Raw genomic sequence first — 25,762 nt, 5'->3', positions numbered from 1 at the left:
ATCATAGCAGGAGTAATCTTCTGCCATGGCTGAGGCATTATCAGTCAGATGTCTAGTACCCAGTGAGTAAAGGGTACTAAAACCGCCTAATCAAGAGCTCTTGCTAAGGGCCATAATTGTATTCTATTTATGTGCCAGGATGCCTCCGTTTCTGTCTCTCTCTAGTTTCTGTTATCTGGAGTACTTACACTGCATCACTGCGCGAGTGATTAATTAAAATGCTGTCGCGTTTTGCACAAAATAACATCGCCGTCTAGACCCCTCAGTTGGGATTGATTTGTGGAGCTCGGCTTTTTGATGCTCTACTTTTGTGTGATATATATTATCGCTGAAGAGCAACGCTTTCCTTTTCACGGATGAAGAGCATCTCAAATTGTGCCTTTCAAAGTTAATCTGCACAATTAGCAAAGCTGATCAGATATTGAATTCACCAATGTAAACAAACGGCATCAGCAAATAGTACGTAAATTGTCCCATGTAGGTCTTTTTAAAGGCTTTTTATACCATTTGAGCTGGATTCCAACCTTGTGTTTTGGTCTTTGGTATGACGACTAATTTTGTTTACAACAGATACGACGATACTGAGCCCAAAGATTGCTTTGTACCCAGAGTTGAATTTCATATATTTACAACTAGGTACCTATATGTGACAAAAAACAAGCGGAGCTTCCCACAAAACTATTATTAGATAGAAATAATTATGTGCATTTGTGTGTGTTTGTTTCCTTACAGGAAACAAGCAAGAAGAACTGCTTTATTCCTTGTAAACCACTGTTTTCCTTGTTGTAATTGCAACAGAAGGGATAAAACGTCACCAGGACAGCGCTTCAGACTTCTAAAATATTTCCTTATAGTGCTGTAAACCGCTCTGGTGGGTTTTGGCGTCCGGTAAGCCTCACAGATCTATTACTCAGACCTACCTTCCCGAATCATATTTCATCATCTCACAGCTACCTGCAGCAACATGCTGTTTTCAGGCTGAACGTCCATCACTCCGACTACGCGGCAGAGCTTTCATCTCGGGCATGACACACAAATTCATAGATGGGAGGAAAACCATTTCTTTTATCAAAAGGCCGTGTGCCATCGATAAGCAGCATTATCGGAATTGTGACAACCCACCCTAGGTGTCACAAAAGATTCCCATGAAGCCGATATTACACGGGATAAATAATAATTAAACAAATAGTTGTTTGAAAAAGCTGTGTAAAGAGGTAGCAATGGTGTCTGCATCCCAACAGAGACGCAATCTTTGCCTCCACCGGGGACCCCGGGTGTACAATGTTATTATTCATCTCCCAGCATGACACTTTATTACACATGCCGGACACAAATAAATACAATGCCACATTACAGCAGGTCAGCAGTGTTGCTGGCTGGACAGAATAACACTTCATGGCTCAGGATGTATTTGTGACAAGCCAGCACTTACCTTTGCTTGACAGCTGATAAGACGACCCGCAATTATTTGTTCGCCAAGCCGTCTGGACTAACGGTAGTCTTTTTTTAATGAAATGCTAGAAAAGGTGCACATGAGCAAATGACTTCAGCAAACAATAAAGGCCAGAGTTTAGAATTCAACTTTTTAGTAAGACATTTTTTTCTGGCCACTTGATGGCAGCAAAAACACATTGTTTAAATGAACATGTCCTACTTGTTCACCGTTGTTTATTGTCCATTTGTTATAGAGACACGTTCATTTAGGTCTTGCTTTTTTGTAGCTGTTAACATATATGAGTATATGCCCTCCATTGTCACAATCTGTTATATTTACTTTTCCTATACAGTATTGTGTGTTAAGCGGTAGCCAATAGGATGCCCCTGAATGGACATGTGACCTAACAGAGGTCAAGTGAACCTGCGTTCAATAAAGACGACTCAGTTCAAGTCAAACAGCCATGATGCTCCACTTGTGTTATTTGTACTGCGATAATATTCGGCCTAGCATTGGGTATGAACGCCGGGACCGTTGAGCGAACCATCTCTGCTAACAGTAGCTTATTATATATAATTCCAGTATTCACTCTCACTTTATTTTACCAGCTCCTGTGGAATATACGTTAAACAGCTAGCTAGCTGCTACGTGCTCCAGGTTATTCCCCAGCTAGCTAGCGGCTAACCTTCAAGGGTCAAGGGCCAAGCAGCTAAATCGGGAACTGAAACTCTTATAGAGTGTCAAGTTGAGAGGAAATAGTTCTGACTTCCATCGAGTCTCCAAGTTCGCGTTCCACTCGCGCTTCTAAAAGAACTCAACCGGCACAGAAAGTGTGCATTTTACCTTCTGCCGTTTTGCAGTACGATCTGCGAGTTCGCAATTGACCCACTCTGACTACTGTACCTGAACACACCTTGTCTGGATAAGTCCCATTGTCATTTGCTGCTTATTAGTTATAGTAAACAAATATATTTGTTGCTCTTAAAGGTGCAAAAGATTTCATATGTATTTTGTTGAAAGTAACGGTACTTTGTTTTGTAGACTCACATCAGACGTTTTAATATTCTACAAAATGTACTTTAATGTCATTATAGTCTACCTACACTTATAATTTCCAGAATACCATCATTTCACGTTATGTATACATAGATATGATCTGTCATATTGATGAAACATGTAGATTGAACAGGATGTAGGCTGTTATTTTCTCAAGTACAAGCTGCAGGTGTGAGCCCCAGCAGCAACAGGAACAGTAGTGACAGGACAATTTCTCACTGCGGGGTTTTTTATTTTTGATTACATTAAAGTGCAAATGCTGTAACACTTTTATTTGAATTCAAATGCAAGATGACACATGGTATATTGGAGTGTTGTTGATATTTAACGGATCAGCAGGAGATGGGTTGTTTGAGAGTTAGATGAAGGTCGATGCCACGTTGAACATTGAATATGAAGCAGTTGGATTGGCTTAGCATCAAAAGACTTCTGTCGAATTAAAATTAGGTTTGGTTTACATTGAATTATCTGTTGATATCGACAATTAAAAAGTGGGATACAATCATGGTCGTATAAAAAAATAACACACAATTAAAACATTCTTAAATTAAATTCTTAAACATAAAATCAAATGTATACTTTGTTTAATAATGTTATTTGTTCAGCGTCCAGCTTTTTTATTTAAAAATAAATAAATAAATGTATTCAGAATTTTTTTTAAAGCTGCGTTTCATTTTCTTCTTAAAAGAGCCAACTTGTTAGCAACGTACGCATCACTCGGTCTGAAAAACCCGGTTGCCTCTATTTCTGCCCCGTTCAATTGTGTTCACTTTCTGACAAACTTTCTGACTAACAAGAAAAAGTAAACTAATGGTATTAGTTTGTACTGCTCAATGATGAGGCTTACTGATGCAATCAAATGAAACAGCCATGGCTAACAGTCAGTTACACCTGTGCCTTTCTCTTTTCAAACAAACTTGATTGAACACTATCTCATAAAAATAACATCTGTATTGAAGCTAATTAAAGCTATTACTTAGTGATGGAATTAATGATCTGACAGATCTGATAATCATTTACTTTTTCAGTTTTGTTGCTGTCCATTGGTTGGAAAAAAAGTATGTGTACTGTGTATTCATTTTATATTGTTTTCTCAAAATTGTAGTTTTTGTATTTGTAACAATGATTGAGATCAAATATGCCAAACATCAATCTTTGAGAGAATATTTTTGCTGCAGCAGTAAATAAACTACTTTTACATGCAATATGTTTTATGAGTAATAAAAAGGTTCCAATCGAGCCAGCTAAATCCTAAATCCTTTCCTCAATCTCCTTTTTTGCATTTTACTTTGTTTCCGCGTCATTTTTTGTGATGCCTTTGATACGTATTCACATTATAAAAATATAACTTGTATTATAGCTAAAACAAACACCAACATAACACATCATCCTGTTTAAGCTGAGAGTAGTGGAGGTTTTCATGGGAAGTCAAATCTTTCTCCCTTTTGTCGCTTAGTCCAGATAACGGATTTCATTGCCCTCATAAGTATGGAAAGAGGCTTAGCTCATTATGGTCCATAATCCAATCTATGAGCTCCCTGAATTTCAGGTGCATAGGCATATCAATACTGTCCTTGGTAGGGAGAGAGGGTGGAAACGTGATGAAGGTGGTACAGAGAAATCCCTGTGAGAGAGAAGAAACAATATTTCTGTCTGTAAATTGGCACCAGCTGGAGAAAGTACAGTTTCCTTTGTATACACTCAGTTTGGATGGCGCACAAAATTGCCACACATGCTCTAGAAATTTGGTTGTGATGCTGAAGTTAAAAAAGCAGCTGAAACAGGTGACAAGAATCCAGCTAGATATGTAAAGAATATACACTAAAACACTACTGTACTAAACACCGTCCTACGGTCAAACAGTACGCATTATGAAATTGAGTTATCCTTATAGGCTTTTTCTGCAGAAACACTCCATACATTAAACATTATTAAAATATAAATCATTCTCCCTAAGACATCATATCATCCTGAGCACCTGGGGGTGGCATGGAGATGCTCTACCCGGCTGCCGGCTGTGTCAGAAACATTATTGTCCTCCGACAGAGATGTTTATGCGTTCATCTCATTGCACCCGACTGTCACGAGCTTGAGAGAACATTCATCAGAGTGAGCCGTTACCAACGGTTCCGGTGTAGCGGCATGTAGTAGAACGTAATATGTATTAGCTGGAAAAGATTTTTTGTAAACAAATTACATTTCATTAAAATGTCTCCAAGAAAACAGAAAAATCTAGATTTGCATCATCTGTGGATGAAACGATGACAGACGCCATACCGCTAAAGTGCCCCCATCCACAACAACAACAACCCAAACACACACACACACACACACACACACACACACATATGTCAACACTCCTCCTGCCAACTAGTTGGTAATAGATAGAAATAACTATAGTATTATACAACCTATATTATTGAACAACCATTGAATCAAACTGCTTGAGTTCTAAAGGCTGCTATTTGTTTGATTTACCTTCCCCTATATTTTACTGGAATTTTGTAACACAATTTTTGTGTTTTTTGAGTATTTAGTTACTAATAGATGATTGAATTTCTTCAAAAAAAAAGATATCTTTCTAAAACACATTTCAGCATTGCCTGGTGCTCACATGCTTGAACAATTACGAGTTTTCAGCAAGGAAAGAATTCAAAGGCGGGGCGGTTAACTTTAGTTCCAGGGATTGCTGTGAGAAAAAACACTTGACTGATTTGAATCATAGTCTTATTTATTTCATCATGGAGCTGCATGGTTTTTCAAAAGCCAGTGGTGATTTTCACAGTGTTTTCACAGTGTAACAGCACCATCTAGCAGGTCTCTGTGGGTGCAGGGTTTCTCCCTAAAGCCATTACATATTCACTCTAAAAGCCTTCACAGAACCGCTGGAATAGCAAACACGCGTTTGCAGAACAGGATTTTACTTGAGTGCTTTATCTCCCTGTCTGTTATACGCTGAGTTAGGATTGCTCACATGTGTCTGCCCTGTTCAGTTAAAAAAAGAAAAAACGAGGAAGAATGAGTCAGGTGAGCTGATAGGCATTTGAGAAATCTCTGCCTGACAGGCAATTCAGCATTGGTCCCCAAAAAAGGAAAACTAAAGTTTAAACAAAATTTGCATTAAAAGATGATGACCTTGCAGTGACCAATTCAATTTGAAAAACTGGAATTGAAAAACTTATAGAAAAAATTGAATTATTTGTTTAATTCAATCAAAAGAGTAGGAAAAGGAAAGTGTAAGCGGCACAATTCTGTTTTTATATATAAAGTCACTGTTATTTAGTAATAATGCTGAACTACATTTTTTGGACAGCTAAGAAGACCTACATGTTTAAAACATAATGTGAGTTAATTGAATACACAGTAGGATGCACAGCTATAAGCGCAGAGTGAACAAGATGAGGGATGTTGTTTTCTACTCAAGTGCAAGCTGCATGTGTGAGTCTCAGTGGCAACAGAAACACTATAGTGACAAGAAGGATTTCTTGCAGCGGTTAAAGAGTATTTCTTTATTATAATAGAATGCAAATGCTGTAACACATACATACATTCAAATGTAAGATGACAACTAAGGATGGAATATTGGTGACACTTAAAAGGATCATCGTGAGATACGTTTTTAGTTACCCACAGACCTGAACCCAGATCTAACAATGTATATTTAAGGTGGTAGTACTCTTATTTTACCTGCCTCGCTAGCTGTTTGCCCCCGGCCTCTAGTCTCTGTGCTAAGCTATGCTAGCTGTAGCGTCATATTCAATCGACGACCATGAGCATTGCATCAAACTTCTCACCAAACGTTTGACAAGCAACCGACTAACCGAGTCTGCAAATGAATCAAGTCCCTTTTAACTACCTTTCTCTGGAACTTTTCATCTCAGGCTCAGTAATATTCCATACCTCCGAGATTCAGTTACAATTCTATGCAGGTTGCCCGTGTAAATGTGATCTGAATAAAATACCCACAATCTTAGGTCCAATAATTGTCAAGACCTGTCGGTGCCACCCGTCCAAGACTTGAAAAAGGAGTCTTTTCTATTATGGCTGTTAGTCTTGTAATGGTCTTCAGGCTTGATTTAATTTAGAGCCCTTCATCTCTCTAACTACTTAGAACCAAAATTTAACAGAAGATTAAGAACTACACTCTTCCAGTAACAACAGGGAACAATTGATTATGTTGATGACTGATGACATCAGGCCCGCAGAGAGCCTTCACATCTTCCGCCGCAAACTAAAGTCACACCTCTTCAGACTCTACCTCGACTAAAAAGACTAAAATCGTAGCACTTAAATTGTACTTAGAATGGCTCATATCTATAGCGAGTTGTAAATCAGTTTATTTTATGAAATTGCACTTTCTTGTTTCTTGTTCTTTTGTGTTTGTGTTCTCATGGTTGATATGGACTTATTGTAAGTCGCTTTGGATAAAAGCATCAGCTAAATGACATGTAATATAACGTAATTACGCAAGGACTTTACTCTATTGCTGATGTGCTTTTATAATATGTATAAACCAACATTCACCCACTTCGATTTTGATCTACAATGTAGAGGACAATACATTGTCCAATAAGCTTAAAAAAGGATGCAATAAACTGAGATGTTCATCTCTTTTTTGTTAATCTAGACACATCTAACAAAACAGTACATTTATTTATAGACAGTAATGTTCAAGGTTGAGATGTGAATGTCTTTGTGTTGTGCGTGAGCTGCTTTTACAAAAGAAAAGAAAAGTCCACATAGTTGCTTCTTAGTCCCCAACATCCATTGTTCTGGGATCTTCTCTCCCTCACATTGTTCAAATAAAGCCATTTATACTATTGACAAATCCTCCTCTCTTTTTTTCCTGTTTCTTTTATCAACTCGCCTTGCAGCTGATGTTCACCGTGTGTGAGACCGTCATTAAAAATGTATGCAATCTCTCCAAACAGTCTCCTGACAAGCCACCCGTGCTCATTGGGTATCAGTCATTAAAATTTAGCGAAGAGGGCAAAGCGTGGCCTACGGAGGTATCGGGTTTCTCATTCAGGCAGTGAATGAATTTTTCAAAGTCCTATTACCTCTAAAGGCATCGCTGCTGATTTCTCGAAGCTGTGCTCTCTGACACTCGCGTTGTTTGTCTCTGCTGATATTGTCGCCAAGGCGTGACAAAAGCCGAATCAACAACATCAACATGAGTCTCAGGGTGGCTCTCCTGATTAATTTTCTACTGCTTGTCGACAAGGCTGATTCCAAAAAAGGTGAGTGGCTATTTGTTATCTTGATGGAGCAAAGCCTAACTGTGATGCAAATACTCCGTCTAGCGGGTACTTTATATACAAAAGTTGGGCGCTATTGGTCAATGTCAGTCTGTGAAAAAAAAGAAGTCAAATGACTAAATGAGCAAGAAGTGAGTCATGAATCGTTTTTGGACTACTTTTCTCTTGAACTGAAAGTCGACTTTATTTCCATTAAAAAGGTGTGAAATGTGGAGGAATCCTCTCTGCACCATCCGGCAACGTCTCCAGTCCAAACTTCCCAGGCCTGTATCCCTACAACATCGACTGCTCCTGGCTTATTGTTGTGCCAGAAGGCTCCTCCGTCCTCCTGACCTTTCACCACTTTGAGCTGGAGTACCATGCTAACTGTGCCTACGACTACATAAAGATCTACAACGGCATAGCTGAGGATGAGGGCAACCTCCTTGGGAGATATTGTGGCAACATCCCTCCTCCACAGTTCACCTCTTCTTGGAATGTCATGTCCATCCTCTTCCATTCCGACCGCCATGTGGCCTACACAGGCTTCAGTGTTGACTACAGGAAAGGTAACTCGTTGTGTTTGACGCAATATGACAGGGATCAGTGGGCCAACTGCCCAAAAACGGAGTTGAGAGTGTTTTTGCATTTCGGTTTTCCTCCCATCCGTTCTAGATATGTGTGGAGGAGTCTTAACTGGCCTCTCAGGCGTAATCTCCAGCCCGGGCTACCCTCATGAGTACAGCAACAATGCCGACTGCTCTTGGGCCATCCGCGTGTCCAACAACAGTGTGGTCACCTTGGTCTTCTTGGACTTCCAGCTGGAAAACAACGAGGGATGTCATTTCGACTTTGTTGCCTTGTTTGATGGCCCGACAGTCACCCATCGCCACCTGGGTAAATACTGCGGGGCAGAAAGACCCCCGAACACAGTGTCCTCGTCAAACCATCTCCTGGTCATGTTCAAGTCCGACTTCAACATTGGTGGACGTGGGTTCAAGGCCTACTATTATTCAGGTAGGACAATTTGGTGGGATTAGTTGTATTGAAAATACACATCTGTATGCAAAAGGCTTATCACTTGCTTTCAGAATTTGACGCCCTTGACTTGATTGTTGATGTACCTGCAGGAATTGTAACTGAAAAAAGCTCAGTATATCTACTGTCACTATGTTAGACATTGGGATCTATGTGTAAAGCACACTTCACAGAAATTTTTCCTATTCAGAAGAAAAAAAGCAACAGAAAATGCACATACATCATATGGGAAGAAACAAGGTACACAGAAAGACCTCAAACACGACACAAGAAATATCACCTCTAGTACGAGGTACTAAGCACCATCTCTGAATAGAGCACAGCTCATCAAGTCTCACACCATTACTACCGCGAACAAGAAAAAGTAAGAAAGTAAACATTCTTTAGTGTTCTTGCCAAACCAGGGACTTGAATCAAAGGAAATCACTAGAGAATACGTCTTGGACAGCTGATAATAGATTGTCCCCATTTCACATTGTCGAGCATGAACCAATTACCAAGCGAGTGAAAATCTTGTTTTTTGCTAAAAGTTATATTAGAAGACTAAGACCATCTCTGCCAGTTGAGAGTGGTTTTGATCTTGTAATCAAACTGTCGGGTAGAAAGCACGTTTCCCTAAAATGTGCAAACATGAAACTAAAAAGGACTTAATTTCAATAATAACACAACTTCTAAAACAGAAAGATTTTTTTTCCGCATTCACCTCTGATCAACTGTGCCCTAACAGGTGAATGTCAGCAGGTCCTGTCGGCTGTAAATGGCAACTTCAGCAGCCCGCATTTCCCAAACATCTACCCAAACAACATCAACTGCCACTGGAGCGTCACTCTAGCAGCGGGGTACCGCATCAAACTCTTTTTCCCCGTCATGGACTTGGAAGACCGCAACGGTCTGTCAGATGAGTGTGCCTACGACTCTGTCGCCGTTTACGATGGAGACACTCAGGCCGACGCCCTGCTGGGCCGCTGGTGTGGCAGGGACCAGCCCCCCTTTCTCGTCTCCAAGGGCAACAAGTTGCTGGTGGTCCTCAGCACGGACAGAAATGAGGCTCATAGAGGGTTCACTGCTTCTTATCTTGGAGGTAAATGTTCTTTGTGTGGTTATTGGTTATATGTATGCTATGGGAGCTGTACGTCTAAGTCATTCGCCCCTTTTGCTCAAAATGCCCACAGTCAAACTCTTACGCTCTCACGCTAAAACATTTATCTTGACAAAAAAACAGTGTACTGTGTCTTCCCTCCCATCCCGCCGATCCAAGTGGTGCCTGTAAACGTTAGCTGCACAAGATCAGAATTCACCATATTGATACCACAGCAGTCCTTACCTCAGCTGGACCGGGAGAACATCTACCTGGGAGACCCAACCTGTGCAGCTCAGTTGACGGCCACCTCATACAAGATCCTCGCTCAGTTTGTCAACTGTGGTACTGCCGGCCAGGTGACTAGCTACAGTTTCAATACACTTACTAACCCTTTAGCTTTTAAAGATGTGGATTTTGGCCGAGACATTCACAACTTCCTTTCGAAATAACACTGTAACATTAACACTTGATCCCTTGCAGAAACACCGGAACATCACGGTGCTGGTAAATAAACTCTTCATTGATTTCTCTGACGGGAAGCAGAGGAATGTGCAAGAATATAGAGTACAGTGCGACGCCTTGCGGAAGGTTGCATCGGTGTCGATCATTTCTGCCGAGGAGCGACGTCTCGAGGAGCAGGCCCAGCAAACCGACAGTGGCAGCGACGACAACACAGGGGGTCCGGAAGCTGTGCCTCACGACCTGAGCGACATCGTCTTCATTAGCATCTGTGTTCTCGCCGTTATTCTCATGGTGATAGCTATTGTTTGGTTAGTGCTGCTTTAGCGATACATAGTACACGCTTATGGTCTCATGTGGTCTTAACAAAGAACTCGGAGGCTTTCGTTGTCTTATTTTCAATTTGTATGTAGAAAAATGTTCTAACAGTAATATAAACAAACAGATCAAAAAACTGTAGAGTTCCAGTACAAAGCGATGACAATATCATTACCACGATAAAGCATTGTAAAGCTGCTGATGTGCCATAAAATTTAAAAATGTTTTGTATCCACAGAAAAACGATGGTTAGAAAACTTACATTTGAATAAAACATCTGAATATCTTCTGCAATTTGGTCATAAGAAATTCTAACCATAGTTTTGAGAGAGCACGGTGGTACAGAGAATATTGAGCGCAGTGCAAAGCCTTGTGGAAGGTTGCATCGGTGTCGATCATTTCTGCCGAGGAGCGACGTCTCGAGGAGCAGGCCCTACTGCCCAGCAAACCGACAGTGGCAGCGACGACAACACAGGGGGTCCGGAAGCTGTGCCTCGCGACCTGAGCGACATCGTCTTTATTAGCATCTGTGTTCTCGCCGTTATTCTCATGGTGATAGCTATTGTTTGGTTAGTGCTGCTTTAAGATATATAGTACACAATTATATGGTCTCGTGTGGTCTTAACAAAGAACTCGGAGGCTTTCTTTGTCTTATTTTCAATTGTATTTTGTATAAAAATGTTCTAACAGTAAGAAAAAAAACTGTAGAGTCCCAGTACAAAGCGATGACAATATCATTACCAAACAATACGCCACTTAACAGAAAATAAAGAAAATGAGAACAAGTGAAAAATGTATGCATTAAAAAAACATAACTTTGAAAAAACACACCAGAACATTTCAATGCCAGTTATTTCTTGTATTTAGAGACCAACTGTTTGACTGATATTGTGTTGTGCTTCACTTGAGTTCGGATATCAGTGTTGTGTTTGAAGGCAAACACCAGCGCTCTAACAGTCCGTCTGTATGAGCTGCTGACTAACCGGGAGCTCTGGTGAAACACTTCTCTCTCTATGTTGTCTATAAGACCAGAATCCTCCTGTTGGTTAGATGAGAACAGAAAAAACACAAATGCATAAGCAAACAGATCAAAGGATTTATATACTTTGTGTTTCTTTTTAAGCAACCGTTGAAAGTAACACTATTTTTAATAGCTCCATCAATTTTCTATTGCCAAAAAATCCCATCCATTGCCATGTCTGAACATATGACGTAAAATCTAATTTCCACATAGGACTTCACTGGGGCGCTCTTTCTCACCTTGACCTCCAGGGCCTCAGACAGCAGCCTTGTTGCGTTGCTCCTGAGGCCTTCAGATTGTGTGTCCGAGCGCACTTCAATACCCGGCTTGTTAGAATTCGCCTCGATGAATGTCCTCCAGTCGGTGTAAACCTTTGCAGCCATCGAACTCACCTCAGGATCAAGATGCTTGCGCATTTTATTGACCGTGTGACCTTCGGAGACAGGGAGGTTTTCATAATGCGATGAACCAATTAGAGCAATGTGCATTGTTATTACTTGAATTGGCAATGCCTGTGACCGTTCAGTGTGTTCAACCTATGAACTGTCCATTAAACTGAACAGTGTGACCACCTGAGGTGTGAACTTTAAACTGAATATTAACCCTTCTCAACCTCACAGTACATGTTTGTGCGTTCTACATGTGCTGTGCATTGTGTCAGCAGTCTCGGTCTACCTATCTTGGTGGACTTGAGCACCTCCCTGGATGGGATCTTCTTGCTCAGCTCTGTCAAGGCGGTCAGCAGGTCGTCCTTGCTCTGGTCTGGCAGCTCCATGATGGACTTGTACCGCATGATGTCCTCGATCACCACCACCCTCTGTAACGAACCAAGCACAGGGACGTGTAGGTGCGTCTGTCAGGGAGTAACGTTTCATCCGTTCACCCACACGTTCATCAACCGTTCACCCACACGCAGGACCGATGGCTCACCCGCAGAGATTCGATTGTGGCTTGTTTGTAAACCTTTTCGTTGCCTTTTGGTTTTGCAGGCGTCCCCCCTTTGGTAAGCCGCACTACAAACTTGTCCATCCTCAAAACACACAAGCTACTTAGCGTTAGCAGGTGGTTTGAAGAACCTACAGCTGGTGACACTTCAATAATAATAACGGGGAAATGCGTATCAATAAAAAAGTTCATAAGGAGGGTCCAGAGAGCCTCAGTGCTAAATGCTAACTGCTACATACAGTTACTCGGTTAACGCTACCTAACTGTTGGACGACTACTATTACCGAATAAAAACAATGTATTAAAGTCATTGCTAGCTTGGTTTAACTCATTTGGCCACCCTCCACCCGTTGATGGTCTCCTGTATGACCACAACGTTGAAAGGTTCTGTTTGGTAAGGCTAGCTAGCTGAAGCTGACACTCGATGGTAAACAGTAGGGACCAATGCTGCTTTCAAATGCTGTCGGAAATAACAGAGCCCACCTAACATGTGAGTAACAGAGAAATGGTTTTGCGTTTTGTAGTCATTTTATATAATTGAGTAGATAAGTATTAGTCATATTAATAGCCTAACTAAATGAATGTTAATAATTACAGAATGATCCCCCACACCGATATTATGGTAACATAACATTATTCTTACAGTGAAAACATTATTATTGAGTTTACTATTCCAGAATTTATTTCAATCCTCAAGTTACTATCTTTAATACACTTTGCAATTTTTACCTCTTGAAACAATCTTCTTGAACAAAATCATAACATAAGGCTCATTTATGTCTCGAAAGCAAAACCAATGTAGGGAAGGAATTTGTGTATTTCAGGATGTATATTTGAACCATTTTTGGTTTGCTTATCTTTTGTTAGGGGCAAGTACAAATACTGTGCAATCAAGTAAATAAAGTTACATTCTGCATTGTCATGCTACAGAAAGTATTTTTGTACAACCTGTATTGTTTACGAGCATCACTTAAACGCAGTAACGCTTTGCGTAACGGTCTCGCGAGAGTCGCAGTCACCGCGAGATTCCAGGCCGATTAAAGAAGAGGAAGGCACAACACCGTGTTATTTGTTTGGAGTTTTCGCTGACAAAATGGGGACGCTTGCCTTCTCCGTCTGTACGCTGGGACTGCTCGCGCTCTTCGCCTGCACATCGACATCTGCCGATGTGTTCGACAGCGTGTTGGGAAGCACATCGTCTTGCCACAAGTCATGTGAAATGACGTACAGTTTGCACACGTTTCCGCGGGTGAGTGCCGCGCACTCGCCTCTCCGGGAAGGAAGTGACAATGTCAGCTAGCGTCAGCTAACGTTTGGTGTCTTGTTGGACGCAAAGTGGACCCCGCTGGCACTTCGGCACAAGGGAATTTAGTTTACTGGCATGTTGCTTGCGAAGGAGGACATTTGTATGAGCGTTTAAACGCGAGTCGTCTCCTACGGTGGTGGTGGTGGTGGTGCTGGTTGTTGTTTTTCTGGTTTGTCAAGGCAATCAGCTGGTCCTGTTTATTTGTTTTGCAGGAGGAGGAACTCTACGCCTGCCAGAGAGGCTGCCGTCTGTTCTCCATTTGCCAGTTTGTTCGCGACGGTGACGATCTCAATCAGACGAAATCCGAGTGTGAATCAAGTGAGCCTCCGGTCGTATTTAATATCGCTTCATAACCCGCTCGATTCCTGTTTTTTAACATTTGTGACCCCCCCTCACACCTCCCACCTCTAAAACTCCCGCAGCCTGCCGTGAAGCCTACAGCCATTCCGATGAGCAGTACGCGTGCAACCTGGGCTGTCAGAATCAGCTTCCGTTTGCTGAGCAACGGCATGAGCAGGTAATGCCAGTTTGCTACATTCTGGGGCGGTACCTACCCGGTGCATGCGTCTCACTCTGTGTTGCTTTATTCCCTTTTCAGCTGGAGGCCATGATGCCCAGGATTCACATGCTGTACCCCATGACTCTGGTCAGAGGCTTTTGGGATGATGTGATGAATCAGGCCCACAGCTTCATCACTTCCACCTGGACGTTCTACCTCCAGGCTGATGACGGCAAAGTTGTCATTTTCCAGGTATTGCACAGAGTATGAACCGGGTAGGGAAAAAAACATGAGGCAATTCGACCTTCTGTATGCAAACATCTTGTTAAGGTCCAATTGTAAATACAGTGTTGAAAATCCATCTCCGTTTTCTGTTTAACAGACTGAACCACATGTCCAGTTTTTCTCCCTGTTTGAAGTGGAAAAAGAGGAAGAGCCACAGAAGAGCTGTAGGTTTTCCACTCCGTTTTCATACGATCCAATAATTATCCAAAAAGTATTGCTTGTAGAGTCAGAACTGGATTTTGCATATACCTTTACGCATGTAAAAATGTACACGTTTCCTCATTATAATCAACAATGGCCGTGTGGGTTATCAAGAGTATTATCGTCCCTTTTTTTAAGTGCAACAGACAGATTCCATCTTTTTTCTGTTTCAACACTGCATGTCAAGTAATTTTTAATTCTCATTTAAAAGTTCCTGGAATGAGCCCAGTTTACAAAGATTATCAGCGCACTTTAATCCAGGAGAGGGACCGAGATATGACCAGGGACCGTGGCTATGATGATCAATACAACCTCTTCAACTGTCTTTCCAGGTTTGTAAACTCATATCTCCCCATTTTCTAGGGAGTTCAATTGTCAACTCGATTCCAAGAACGTGCAATTAGTCACTCGGGTCTCATAGCTGTAATTATCTCCTCAGGAACCCTTGGCTACCAGGGTGGATCCTAACCACCACTCTGATCCTGTCTGTGGTGGTGCTGATCTGGATCTGCTGTGCCACTGTGGCAACTGCTGTGGACCAGTATGTACCTGCTGAGGTAAGTTCTGTTCCGCCCCCATAAAGCCCACAAATTATAAAGCAGCACATAATATAATATTGGATTTAATTGGCGAAATATTTCAGGATCAGCAACTTTGTTTCCGCTGGTTGACAAGCATTTGTGCACTGCAACTTTTGCACAATTTTTGAATAGACAAGGTTTAATCTTTGGACTTTGCCAAGCTGGCGGCTCCCTGTCGTTGTGCAGCAATGTAGCAGGTTGACTAGTTGAGAAAGTAGCAACGGTCTTATCCAACTCAGGGGGGAATTCAAAACACTTAAGAATTAACTTCACGCCTATATGTGAAACGGACTGTTTGAAATACTCAGTTTTATTTGGGATATGTTAGTTTTGCTTTTTTTAACCTCTTTTTTTTTCTATTCAGAAATTGAGCATCTATGGGGACAGTGAGAATATAATGGAAAAGAAACTGACTCCATATCCGGCCTCCTCCCTGCTGATCATTACCTCCAAAGGATCCGAGGAAGAGGCCGGGCCGCTCCCTCCCAAAGTCGACCTGAGCCGGTCAGACGTCTAGAAGCCAAAGACTCAGCACAGAATAAGATGTTTGATTTTCCTCCTCTGGACTAGGACCTGGTCTTCTCTCAGAAGATTTTGTATAATTGATACAATATCTCGTCTACCTTTGTTGATGCTTTTAAAACAAATGATGAAAAGGTTTTTTTGTATACTGGTATAATTGAGGCATTAACTTAATCAGCAGTACACTTGAAATATGCTTTTGAATTTTTTCTTCAATGTGTGCATTGGTATTCTCTCGGTGTGCTTATTTTTATTAAATGGATAAATTCAATGTTTGACTTGAAGTGATATTAACCCAAACTCCTTTTATTGTCCTATAGATTTGTGCTAATACTGCAGACTCCCTGTATGTTCATGTTTGTACTGTAATCATTTACAGATTAATTTTACAATAAAATGATGCTCCTTCCCACATTTAAGTGTTTCCTCCTTCACTGTTTTTTCTCATAATGCTTGATCAGGATTAAATACAATGGAGTGAGTCGTTGACACAGGTGACTTTATTCTGGCATACTTTAGTAATGTTGAGGCTAACTGAAGAAACCATTTTAAAGAACCCTTTAGTCAAAACTGCTCCTGAAGTCGTCTCAAAAGGTCCAATGACAGCAATTTCCCCCAAAAGATTCGAATAACTGACATTAGCCTTCTTTGCCCTTTGTACTGTTCCTGCGTTGCTATATTCCATAACCAGGTTTGTTGTGTGCTCATTTGATTTTGGCAGACCTGCACAAACATTGTTTCAATAGTCTGAGTACTTTTGCATATGAGAAAACAAGCTGGTTAAAGGGGTTTGTGGCTGTGAGGGAGCAGTGCAAAGTGATACATTACCTCAAGGTTATTTGCATCAGTTGGCCTTCTACTCCCCATTGTGTACAACACTGTCCATGAACAAATATGAAAAGACTCCTAATCTAGGGTCCCTCTGAAACCGGAAGGTAAGTCAATAAGGGACCAGCTAAAAATCAGCTAGCTCAAATCAACAGTCACGCAAGGAAGTGGACGTATAAATAATACAAAACTTTTATTTCTAAAACATTACGCCAACTGCATCCAAGAAAAGGGACTTTCAGTTCACCGGCCTGAATTGTTCATCTGGGCTCGAGGGTTCGCCGACAGACCCCAGCTGTGCCTAGCGTGCTGCACGGTCACACACCTCAATAGCTGTTCAACAAGTCATTGTCCTCCGCGGAAAGAGCTGACGAGGACAAACGTTTTGTTGGAGGACTTTGATGCGAACCGTCGCGTTTTTCTGACTGGCGCTGCCTTTTTTTGAGATTGTGCCAGGAAGGCTTGCCTTGATGGTTTGTTGTGGAAGGACTCGGTCTCTCTGGCAGGGGATCGTTCTCTGCGGGTCTGAAGAAGTGTAGTCTCTCTCTCTCTGCCTCCTTCTCGCCGCCACGTGCCGACGACGCTGCACTCAGCACTTCTCTGACGAACTTCTGCCGGCCGACTAGAGAACAGAAACACTCATGAGACCCCCCTCCATAATACCTCATAATCTTGACTTTTACAAAGAATTATTAAAATTGTAAATTTGACTCAAAACGATCGTACAAAAGCGGAGTGCTGATGTTCTGGATTCATCCATCTTCTTCAGCTTTGGCATTTGTGAACTATTTGTCTCCCACTGGTTTACAACCTGGAAAGGAAACAATGCATGATTATGTGGGATGCCAAACAGCTCTGTATCTGCAACATTTACCCCTAATTAAATTACATGGCTTGCATTAAAGAAACATACGTCAACTATTATCAGCGTCTGAAAACATTTACCTGCTCTGCCCAACCTTCTGTTTTACATCTCGAGTGATCAAAGGTGTCCAGTGGTTTCTCGGAATAAATGAGCCCCAGCAGGTCCCATATGGTCGTCTTCAGTCCACTCCCAAGCTGCAGGTATAGAACCCATTTTAAATGGCAGCACCACTACAAGCAGCACCAAAGTGTTACGCACAAACACAGTACCTTTAAACTGGTCCCAGATGCATCAAGGTTTTCAAGTTTAGGGAAGCATGTGAGGTATCCTAAAGCTCTCACAGTAATGGGGTTATCTGTAAAACAAACCAACGTCAATTTCTAATCTCTTTTACCAGGAGGTGTTAAAACAGCTGATTACATTTGGGTTACTAACAGGAAACATCCAGTAACTGAAGTGAGTCCAGTCCCTTCCTCAGCATCCGGATCGGTGCGGTCAACCGCTGAAGGCCGACATCCGAAAGACTGTTACCGCCAATGAAAAGTTGAACCAGGTTGCTGAGGAAGAAAAGGCAGATGTGTCAGTCACATTGACCTTTATCGACATCACCTAAGTAGGGGGGGGAAATAAATCAGTTAGTACCTGGCCAACGAGCCGGATGTCAGATGCTGGAATATCTCGTGGTTGTCACCCAGTCTGCAGCCGAACAGGTCTAAAGACTTCAAACTATGGAAGGTTTTGATTTCATCCATTCTCTCGTGCAGGAGGGGAAATCTGCAGGACACGGAAACGGTGAAGACGGATGCTTTTGCCTTTTTTCTCTGGCGAGTACAACTTTGAGGAGGTCAACCAAAGTCGGCAATGCCACTTACCGGTTTCTCAGACACAGTGATCCGAGCACCATCTCCCCGTAAGCGTCACCGAACAGCCGCAGGGCTTTGGGCGAAATGTCTGCGTTTAAAAACACACGGTTCTCCTCCGCCGCCGCGAACAGCCGGTCCCCGATCTGCTCGGGGAAGTCCACCAGAGAATCCACGTGGTGGATGTTGTCGGCCACGAACAGCAGGGCGATGTCGAAGAGAGACTTGGTGGTGTACCTCAGGCTGCCCTCCGCGTTGTAGGTGAATATGAAGTGCTCTTTCCGCAGCACAAACGGATTCGTCCTTCTGCATGACGACACCGGCTTCGGCTGCGCCAGCACTATGTCGCTGACACGACGCAGGTTGCCCCTTTCTCGGACGTAAATGGCGCTGCCGTCCATAATAAGGTCATTCTTTACCCGTGGGAAAGGCGGACGAGTATGGAGGTCACGAAGTTGCGTTTAGACGGCTGAAGCGTTTTTGAAAAAAAAACATACAAGAAAAAAAAACAATCCAGGTGACGTTAGCTCGCTGGTTAGCGTTAGTTAGCTAATCCATGGTCATTGACTGAACGGATGAGACTCCCGAGTTTTAAAACACTTATTTTGTTAGCTGCTATCGGGTCCCATGTGAATTATTAAAGCGCAACGTTGTACATTTTTGGAAATGTTTTTTTTATAGCCGTAAACCTCTAACGAGGGTCATTTCCCCTCCGTTAACTTAACCTGTTTGATTTATTCCACCGACTTCACGTTACTGTTCCAAATACACTTTTCTTCTTCTTCTTCTTTTTTTTAGTGGTAGTTGGCCAACCGTTGTTTTGAGGCATTACCGCCCCCTGTCCTCTGGAGTGTGAACACTAAGCTCAAACAAACCAAAATATCATAGTTTCCAAAGTGTATTCATTAGTCTGATTAGCACTAAATATTCTAGAAGATATTTCCAACATGTGCCGTGAGAATTCTTCTGCAGTAGGATACAATGATGGATACAACATCGACCAACGTGGCGTACGTTGTCGCTGTTTTTATGAGGGATACATTCTGGACCAGAGGGAGGCGGTAATGCACCCACCGTAACACCAGAAGAAGTAGAAGAGTTGTTAATGCGCGATCTGTTCCAGCACTACAGCTCCATCCCATTGGCTGCTAGACGCCACTAACATCCGGGATCTGTTGAGACGCTTCCAATGAGATGACGTGACTGTTTATTAAACGGCTCTGGCTAGGATGTCCTGTTCCAACCTAACCTCACGGAAGTGAAATTATTACAGGTTTTGGTAGTTTATCTGGTAAGGATGCATTGGTTTGAATGCGCTCTGATTTTTAAATAGAACTGTGGCCTTTAGTCCTAAAGTTACGTTAGTAAGCTAACGTTAGCTAATGATCAAATACAGTTAGCTAACTAAGCTAATGTTGTTGAAGAGCTGTCAATTAAGGGCTAACTTGAGCTAACTTTGTTTTTCTGTATTGCATATAGTTTGCTATGTATTCATTAAAAAGCTTACGGCGAGGGAGTAGTTAAGCATCGGGGTGATGAATATTATTTTCTTTCCTCCATAGCTTTCCCAGAGTAAGTTGTCATTACTTGCCCATAAACGTTACGTTTTACTGCGAGGTGATCCGTTTAAATGGCGTCGACCAATGACCCATTCCAGTTTCACGGTAAATATCCTCCACTCCTCCTTAGTCTCCCTGTACTGCACTTATTGGTCGAAGAAACTGCACAGTTCACCCATATAAACTATCCACATTTTTGGATTAACGTTTCCAACTGATCCCTCCTATGACATTTAGAATTTGAAGAAGCGGGCAATCTGTTGGAAGCCAACAGGGATGCAACCACCATTAGCATTGAAGATGACGAAATCAAGCCCGAGAAGCAAAGACAAGCTGCTGCTTTCTCTCCTGCTGGAGAGGATGAGGACCCACTTGCCAGTGATGACAAGACGGAGGTCTGCACAAGAATAGCACTTCCTTCAGCTGTTCAGTGTTGCTGAATCACATATTTGTCTGATACATTTCTATTTTCTCTTGTGTTTTTTTTTTTCAATTTAAGCTTCTCTCTGGGCAAAAGAAAAGTGTCCCCTTCTGGACATTTGAGTACTATCAAAGATTTTTTGACGTCGAGACCCATCACGTAATATATTTTTAACTTATTTTAATGAATTTTAACTGCTGTTACATTTTGTCTTTTAATATAGAGGTTGTTTCAACAAATGTAGCCTCAACTACCTTAACATGTGTAATGGTTCTTATCTCTTTCAGGTGAAGGAAAGAATCATTGGATCAGTGCTGCCGTGGCCTGGGAAGAATTTTATTCATACGCACCTTCGTAGAAATCCGGATTTGTACGGTAGGCTCACAAACCATTTAACATGTATGTCCTAACAAGAGGGGGACACAAACTGAAGTTAAAATTTCTTGATACGTGTGATTGCAGGACCATTCTGGATTTGCACCACCCTTGTGTTTGCTATTGCTATCAGTGGAAACCTAGCAAACTTTCTGACTCACTTGGGAAAACCAAATTACAAGTATACCCCAGAGTTTCAAAAAGGTACTTCTTTGTTTTTAATAGCTCCCTTTTGCTGGTTGAATGGAAGAGTAGACCGTACATTTAGCTTATATACTCTTATTTGGCTGTGTTTTCTAGTGACTATAGCTGCAACAGCTATCTTCAGCTATGCTTGGTTTGTTCCCCTTGCCCTGTGGGGTTTCCTGCTATGGAGAAACAACAAGATCATGAACTTGGTGTCATACTCCTTCATGGAGATCGCCTGTGTGTATGGATATTCCCTTTTCATTTACATACCAACAGTGGTAAGATATACAATTTTCTTTTCAGAGTTTTGGTGCACAGTCACTATTAGTTGGTGGATTTTGTCTTCTCATTCTGAATTGTAATGAAAACAATATTATTGTATATATATAATTATTTGTAACATTCCACTTTATGAAATGTAACATTTGTTTCTTTTATTATTTCTTCACACAGCATGTTTTTTCAGTTTTCAATGTACCTTTTACAGTGAGATTTGAACCGTTCGATTTAATGATTTAATTTAGCCTTTAACACATCATCATTGATGCTTCATAACAAATCTTGATAGTTGCCCTGTGTCATGAAACGTTTCTGACATTCATTGTGTTTCTAGTAATTCTCATAAAATGTGACTTAAAATGTTATTTAATGCACTTTTCCAACATAAGGTCTTATGGATTCTCCCTTACGAATGGCTGAGGTGGTGCACCATCGTGGTGGCCCTCTTCCTCTCTGGCTCAGTTCTGGGGACAACTTTCTGGCCGGCGGTCAGGGATGACCACCCTAAAGTTATCATAGCAATTATGTCATCCATTGTTGTGTTAAACGCCCTGCTTGCTGTCGGCTGTAAGGTAATTATGTTCTATGATGTTGATACATAACTTTACTCTTAAGATGAATTACAAATTTGTGAGGAATGGAAAATCAATCACTTTGAAGAAATAAAATACAAAATCCATTGTCCTACTTTGGCAAACAATATATTTATCAACCCAGTTAATTCAAGCTGCCTGTCCCTCCTGGTGTAGATAACAATGATTGGAACCACTCTCAATTTGTCCTCCGTGATCTCAGTGGCACGGCCACTTGTCAATTACCGACGTGTGGTTTCTGGGTAACGACCATACCTGATAGTGTCACGTTAACTCTCCCTGGGGAGACTCTCTTCACTGGAAACTGTGACTGCATTGGCTAATTGGCGGGAAGACCGCCTGATTGTACATGTCTGTCGAGTCCAGAGAGGTATCTTATGTCTGGTCACATTCATGTAATTAGTCTACAAAGTAAGCCTGATGGTCTGACGGTTGAACGGGTTTATGCTGTAGTGTCTCTTGTAACACTAAACATTTCTTGCACTCATTACAACGGAGACACTGAGTTTAGTTTTGGATGGATCGGTAGTTTCTCTGAATATTGTGATGTTTCTTTGTCGGGTTGTTAATACTCTTACTTTCCTTGTTTGTGCTTTTCAGACCTATTTCTTCAGCAAACCAGAAGATTTACTACCAGGTGAACTTTCTTCCGCAACAGAAGTGACCAAAGCCCCCCACACAACATGAAAGCCTTTCTCTTTCTAAAGGTAAACAATAGTGACTCAGGCGCTTTTCAAGGCATGATCCCATTGACCTGATACACTAATAAATACCCGATACGCGTATGTCATATTCCTCCAACTTGTACTTTCTCATGGCCAGTTTGTGAGCCTATTTTAGGAGTTTAAGCTTGAGATTGTTTCTTTTTTTATTTGGGAGGGGTGCTAGGGGGGCGGGACATCCCACCTTGACTTCCTTTACATGATTTCTCCTTTCCAAAGCAAGTGTCATTCTTCTTTAAATTGCAGGTTCTCCGGTGGCCTTATTAAGAGAGAATTGGGTTGCTGTGGTGATGAAGTCACGGATCGTCTGGATTTCACCTTCACTCGAACATTCTGGCTCAAGACCTTTAAAACCCAGGGTGCATTCTTGATGCAAGTGTTTATTTTCAGAGGTCATGCAGTTGTTCCAAGTTTGTTTTTCTAATGGGATGGGTTCTACATTTCCATAAAGATAATGGGTTATGGTGTTACACCGCACATACGATTTCTTGTGGTCGTTGCTTTCCCCTTTATAGTTCTTATGTTGAAATATTTAGGTAATATTCTGCGGAGCAACGTTGGTAGCTTCATAGGCATTTTGTATATGCATTTTTTTTTTTTATATGTAGTAAATGGGTACATGTCAGTATATTTTGTGTAAAAATATTCCAAATGAACAGCACAGTAATTATGTGTATTATAACATTTTAAACCTTTGTACAAATAGTGCAATTGTATTTTCCTCGAACTGATTCAACCGCAAGTGCCCACAACTAATGCCAAAGACCCATCCTAAATGTCCAAGGTATTTACATGTGTAATAACTTGTTTTAATTAATTAGGTTTTATATAGCTGATCAAAGGTGTAAAATGGAATTTGTCTGTTCTCAATGAGGGTTTAGAGGAGGAAAGTAAAATGAATTGAAGCGCAAATTAAACGGATATATTGCATACTGTCTTTGCATACTAAAGAAATAATTCCACTTAAAGGAAATTATCTTTAAATTTGTTACAATGTGTTACTTCCCAGCATTGCACCAGAATCACACCAGACAGGGGCTAATTGTGGCTTTAAATGATGGTTAGACTCTTTGGCAGCGATTATGTGTGTCTGTATGTTGCAGACAGGAAGAAATTATTTATGTAACAGGTCAACATATTGCAGGAGTCCCAGGATGCTGTTTACTGATTGGTTGCCATTATTTTCTTGCAGCACTTTCCCGCTGATAGTTAAACTGTCTCCGTCCGTTTTATTTTGACGACACTTTGCTGCTGCTCTGGCATTCTCTTGACTTAATTTAGTTTCATGTAAGTGAAGTGGCTGTTATCTTTCAATTCAATACAAGGCTAAAGCTATGACAGTAAAATGAACCCTATCATCTAACTCAAGTAGATACTCAAGACATTTTCCAAAATGTCTATTTCTTCAAACCTCATTCGAATAGTTTTTTCTCCATATTTTAAACAAGGGAGACGTAAGCTTAACACCAACTGCCATTCAAATGAATTTAAAAAAACAAACATCTTGTTTCTTACTTTTCTACTTTTTTTGATCGGACTTAAGTGACTGGACATTTCCATCATATGCTTAAGATGTCAGTAAAAAACCTTTGTAAACCTCCTTACTTAGTCTTTAGTTCAGACAGTCTTAAATCAGCTTTTTAAAAATTTAAGGGAGGGTTTGTTGGTCATTGAAATACACCTTTGAAATGTTGGTTTCACAAAGAGGACGTCTAACTTTAAGTGTGGACATTTGGCTGCTGCTACTGTTTTTCCAACTCATCCATTTTAATTATTGTGTGGTTGAGCAAGCTGATAGAATCTACTATGTCGCTCTTTGGATGTAAAGATCACCAGCAGTGGAAATGTTACTTATGTTACTTATGTGAAGGCCTATTTAAACAGACACCCAGCGTGTGGTCACCGACTTGTGTCATGTTCTCAGAGTATTTAACAAATTAAAAAGATAAATTATGTCACTTGAAACGGTTTCACATGGATGCTGCTGCCCTAATTAATGGTCATTCTAGCCCCAGCTTTGTGTTACACAAGAGCTGCCTCTCAAACGGATAACCCCATTAGAGGAATGTCACCTGCCTCAGTCTTCCACATGCATGCAGCCGCTTGTGCCTGTGAGGTGGATTTACCAACATGATGCTCAAGAAAGTTCGATTAACTCGTGAGTAAAGTCATTACTTGAAAAAGAAATTTGTCCCATAGGATGGCCCACTCAAATGGGAAGGGTGAAAAGGGGTCCAAATTCGAGACGTTGAGACTTTTGGAGAAATGCAGAAAAGAACGAGATGATGCCATGCAAAGAGAAAGTGTTCTCAGAGAGAAACTCCGACAGTACGAGTCAAAGGTGCGCTCATCTGAAGCCGTGAGACAGAAACTGAAGAGCTTGACTGTGGACAACAAGGAGCTGAGGAAACAAGTGAAGGCTCTGCGTACGGAGATTGGACTTGAGTGCAGCTCTAAGTTCAATGGAAAGACCACAAAGGACATAATCAATGACTTGCAGGAAAAGGACCGTGAGTGCAAATTCCTGCTGGAGAAGAGCGGCAAACTTAATCTGACCATCGATGATTTGAATTCAGAGTTGGCGAATACCGTCACCTCTAAAACACTCTTAGAGGAACAAGTGCAATCGTTGCAGCAAAATCTCAAGGATATGACAAATAATCAACGCCGCTTGCTGAAGTTGTGGGAAGACAAGAAGGTGCAAAGGGAGCAGCTTGCCCTCCCTGCAATTGCCCAGAAACCTGTGCAGAAAGCGTTTGTCCACAAAGTAGTTCAAACTGAGATGTCCGTCAGTTCATCCCAAAAGCTTCCAGTCAATGCTTTTGAGAGCAAGTCATTCTCTCGGGACGTCAACCAAACCACTTTGGATAAGCACAGTTTTCCGACCTATGGAAATGGCTATCATCATGATGAGAAGGCTTTCATGCATGATGAAACAAAAGGAATAAAAAAGGGAATAGGCTCAATGACTGATATTCACTAACACACTGGATTGAGAAATTAAGGGGGAGATGTAGCTAATATATCTGAAAATAACTACCAAATTAGTCAAATTGAATACTATTTAATTGATTATTATTTCTGGCT

At 41.4% G+C, this 25,762-nt stretch overlaps 6 protein-coding genes across 6 annotated transcripts; 4 read left to right on the top strand and 2 right to left on the bottom strand.

Moving 5' to 3' along the window:
• Nucleotides 1–7,664: 7,664 nt before the first annotated feature.
• On the top strand, nucleotides 7,665–10,916 carry cdcp2 (CUB domain containing protein 2). Its single transcript, XM_040171885.2, has 6 exons — nucleotides 7,665–7,731; nucleotides 7,950–8,297; nucleotides 8,404–8,745; nucleotides 9,494–9,847; nucleotides 10,025–10,203; nucleotides 10,328–10,916. The coding sequence occupies exons 1-6, from the start codon at nucleotides 7,665–7,667 to the stop codon at nucleotides 10,631–10,633; spliced, it is 1,596 nt and encodes a 531-aa protein (XP_040027819.2). The 3' UTR covers nucleotides 10,634–10,916.
• A 349-nt stretch (nucleotides 10,917–11,265) lies between these two features.
• tceanc2 (transcription elongation factor A (SII) N-terminal and central domain containing 2) lies at nucleotides 11,266–13,474 on the bottom strand. The gene is made up of 4 exons (XM_040172074.2): nucleotides 12,576–13,474; nucleotides 12,321–12,462; nucleotides 11,885–12,078; nucleotides 11,266–11,663 (listed from the first exon to the last, which is right to left on the bottom strand). Exons 1-4 carry the CDS (start codon nucleotides 12,780–12,782, stop codon nucleotides 11,475–11,477), a joined length of 732 nt encoding a protein of 243 aa, XP_040028008.2. The 5' UTR covers nucleotides 12,783–13,474; the 3' UTR covers nucleotides 11,266–11,474.
• A 94-nt stretch (nucleotides 13,475–13,568) lies between these two features.
• tmem59 (transmembrane protein 59) lies at nucleotides 13,569–16,398 on the top strand. Its single transcript, XM_040172069.2, has 8 exons — nucleotides 13,569–13,839; nucleotides 14,109–14,214; nucleotides 14,319–14,413; nucleotides 14,495–14,647; nucleotides 14,778–14,844; nucleotides 15,093–15,213; nucleotides 15,321–15,438; nucleotides 15,827–16,398. Exons 1-8 carry the CDS (start codon nucleotides 13,684–13,686, stop codon nucleotides 15,977–15,979), a joined length of 969 nt encoding a protein of 322 aa, XP_040028003.2. The 5' UTR covers nucleotides 13,569–13,683; the 3' UTR covers nucleotides 15,980–16,398.
• Nucleotides 16,399–16,980: 582 nt separating this feature from the next.
• lrrc42 (leucine rich repeat containing 42) lies at nucleotides 16,981–19,517 on the bottom strand. Its single transcript, XM_040172068.2, has 7 exons — nucleotides 18,550–19,517; nucleotides 18,320–18,451; nucleotides 18,113–18,234; nucleotides 17,947–18,032; nucleotides 17,758–17,871; nucleotides 17,539–17,623; nucleotides 16,981–17,434 (listed from the first exon to the last, which is right to left on the bottom strand). The coding sequence occupies exons 1-7, from the start codon at nucleotides 18,936–18,938 to the stop codon at nucleotides 17,139–17,141; spliced, it is 1,224 nt and encodes a 407-aa protein (XP_040028002.2). The 5' UTR covers nucleotides 18,939–19,517; the 3' UTR covers nucleotides 16,981–17,138.
• Nucleotides 19,518–19,787: 270 nt separating this feature from the next.
• On the top strand, nucleotides 19,788–23,605 carry yipf1 (Yip1 domain family, member 1). The gene is made up of 10 exons (XM_040172071.2): nucleotides 19,788–19,828; nucleotides 20,100–20,201; nucleotides 20,334–20,491; nucleotides 20,596–20,676; nucleotides 20,805–20,892; nucleotides 20,980–21,096; nucleotides 21,193–21,359; nucleotides 21,750–21,932; nucleotides 22,554–22,660; nucleotides 22,922–23,605. The coding sequence occupies exons 2-9, from the start codon at nucleotides 20,168–20,170 to the stop codon at nucleotides 22,638–22,640; spliced, it is 915 nt and encodes a 304-aa protein (XP_040028005.1). The 5' UTR covers nucleotides 19,788–19,828; nucleotides 20,100–20,167; the 3' UTR covers nucleotides 22,641–22,660; nucleotides 22,922–23,605.
• A 1,145-nt stretch (nucleotides 23,606–24,750) lies between these two features.
• On the top strand, nucleotides 24,751–25,752 carry LOC120816462 (uncharacterized). Its single transcript, XM_040172072.2, has one exon. It carries the CDS (start codon nucleotides 24,876–24,878, stop codon nucleotides 25,656–25,658), a length of 783 nt encoding a protein of 260 aa, XP_040028006.2. The 5' UTR covers nucleotides 24,751–24,875; the 3' UTR covers nucleotides 25,659–25,752.
• Nucleotides 25,753–25,762: the final 10 nt, after the last annotated feature.

Source organism: Gasterosteus aculeatus, chromosome 3, assembly GCF_964276395.1.
Source record: "Gasterosteus aculeatus chromosome 3, fGasAcu3.hap1.1, whole genome shotgun sequence".
In the NCBI taxonomy this organism is placed as follows: Eukaryota; Metazoa; Chordata; class Actinopteri; order Perciformes; family Gasterosteidae; genus Gasterosteus; species Gasterosteus aculeatus.
Note: the sequence above shows the minus strand (reverse complement) of the source record. Positions and strands in the feature narration are given on the sequence as shown.

What these genes read in the sequence shown, in the direction of transcription:
- yipf1 (XM_040172071.2), top strand. Translation starts at nt 20,168, where the DNA reads ATGGCGTCGACCAATGACCCATTCCAGTTTCACG. An exon ending in TAGAAATCCGGATTTGTACG is followed by an intron (nt 20,893 to 20,979) that starts GTAGGCTCACAA and finishes GTGTGATTGCAG; the next exon opens with GACCATTCTGGATTTGCACC. An exon ending in TGCTTGCTGTCGGCTGTAAG is followed by an intron (nt 21,933 to 22,553) that starts GTAATTATGTTC and finishes TGTGCTTTTCAG; the next exon opens with ACCTATTTCTTCAGCAAACC.
- lrrc42 (XM_040172068.2), bottom strand. Translation starts at nt 18,938, where the DNA reads ATGGACGGCAGCGCCATTTACGTCCGAGAAAGGGGCAACCTGCGTCGT. An exon ending in TCAGTTACTGGATGTTTCCT is followed by an intron (nt 18,033 to 18,112) that starts GTTAGTAACCCA and finishes TTTGTTTTACAG; the next exon opens with ATAACCCCATTACTGTGAGA. An exon ending in AACATCAGCACTCCGCTTTT is followed by an intron (nt 17,435 to 17,538) that starts GTACGATCGTTT and finishes TCTGTTCTCTAG; the next exon opens with TCGGCCGGCAGAAGTTCGTC.
- LOC120816462 (XM_040172072.2), top strand. Translation starts at nt 24,876, where the DNA reads ATGGCCCACTCAAATGGGAAGGGTGAAAAGGGGTCCAAATTCGAGACG.
- tceanc2 (XM_040172074.2), bottom strand. Translation starts at nt 12,782, where the DNA reads ATGAACTTTTTTATTGATACGCATTTCCCCGTTATTATTATTGAAGTG. An exon ending in CCACAATCGAATCTCTGCGG is followed by an intron (nt 12,463 to 12,575) that starts GTGAGCCATCGG and finishes GGTTCGTTACAG; the next exon opens with AGGGTGGTGGTGATCGAGGA. An exon ending in CTGAGGCCCTGGAGGTCAAG is followed by an intron (nt 11,664 to 11,884) that starts GTGAGAAAGAGC and finishes TCTAACCAACAG; the next exon opens with GAGGATTCTGGTCTTATAGA.
- tmem59 (XM_040172069.2), top strand. Translation starts at nt 13,684, where the DNA reads ATGGGGACGCTTGCCTTCTCCGTCTGTACGCTGGGACTGCTCGCGCTC. An exon ending in GAAATCCGAGTGTGAATCAA is followed by an intron (nt 14,215 to 14,318) that starts GTGAGCCTCCGG and finishes AAACTCCCGCAG; the next exon opens with CCTGCCGTGAAGCCTACAGC. An exon ending in ACCAGTATGTACCTGCTGAG is followed by an intron (nt 15,439 to 15,826) that starts GTAAGTTCTGTT and finishes TTTTCTATTCAG; the next exon opens with AAATTGAGCATCTATGGGGA.
- cdcp2 (XM_040171885.2), top strand. Translation starts at nt 7,665, where the DNA reads ATGAGTCTCAGGGTGGCTCTCCTGATTAATTTTCTACTGCTTGTCGAC. An exon ending in CAAGGCCTACTATTATTCAG is followed by an intron (nt 8,746 to 9,493) that starts GTAGGACAATTT and finishes GTGCCCTAACAG; the next exon opens with GTGAATGTCAGCAGGTCCTG. An exon ending in CACTGCTTCTTATCTTGGAG is followed by an intron (nt 9,848 to 10,024) that starts GTAAATGTTCTT and finishes CGCCGATCCAAG; the next exon opens with TGGTGCCTGTAAACGTTAGC.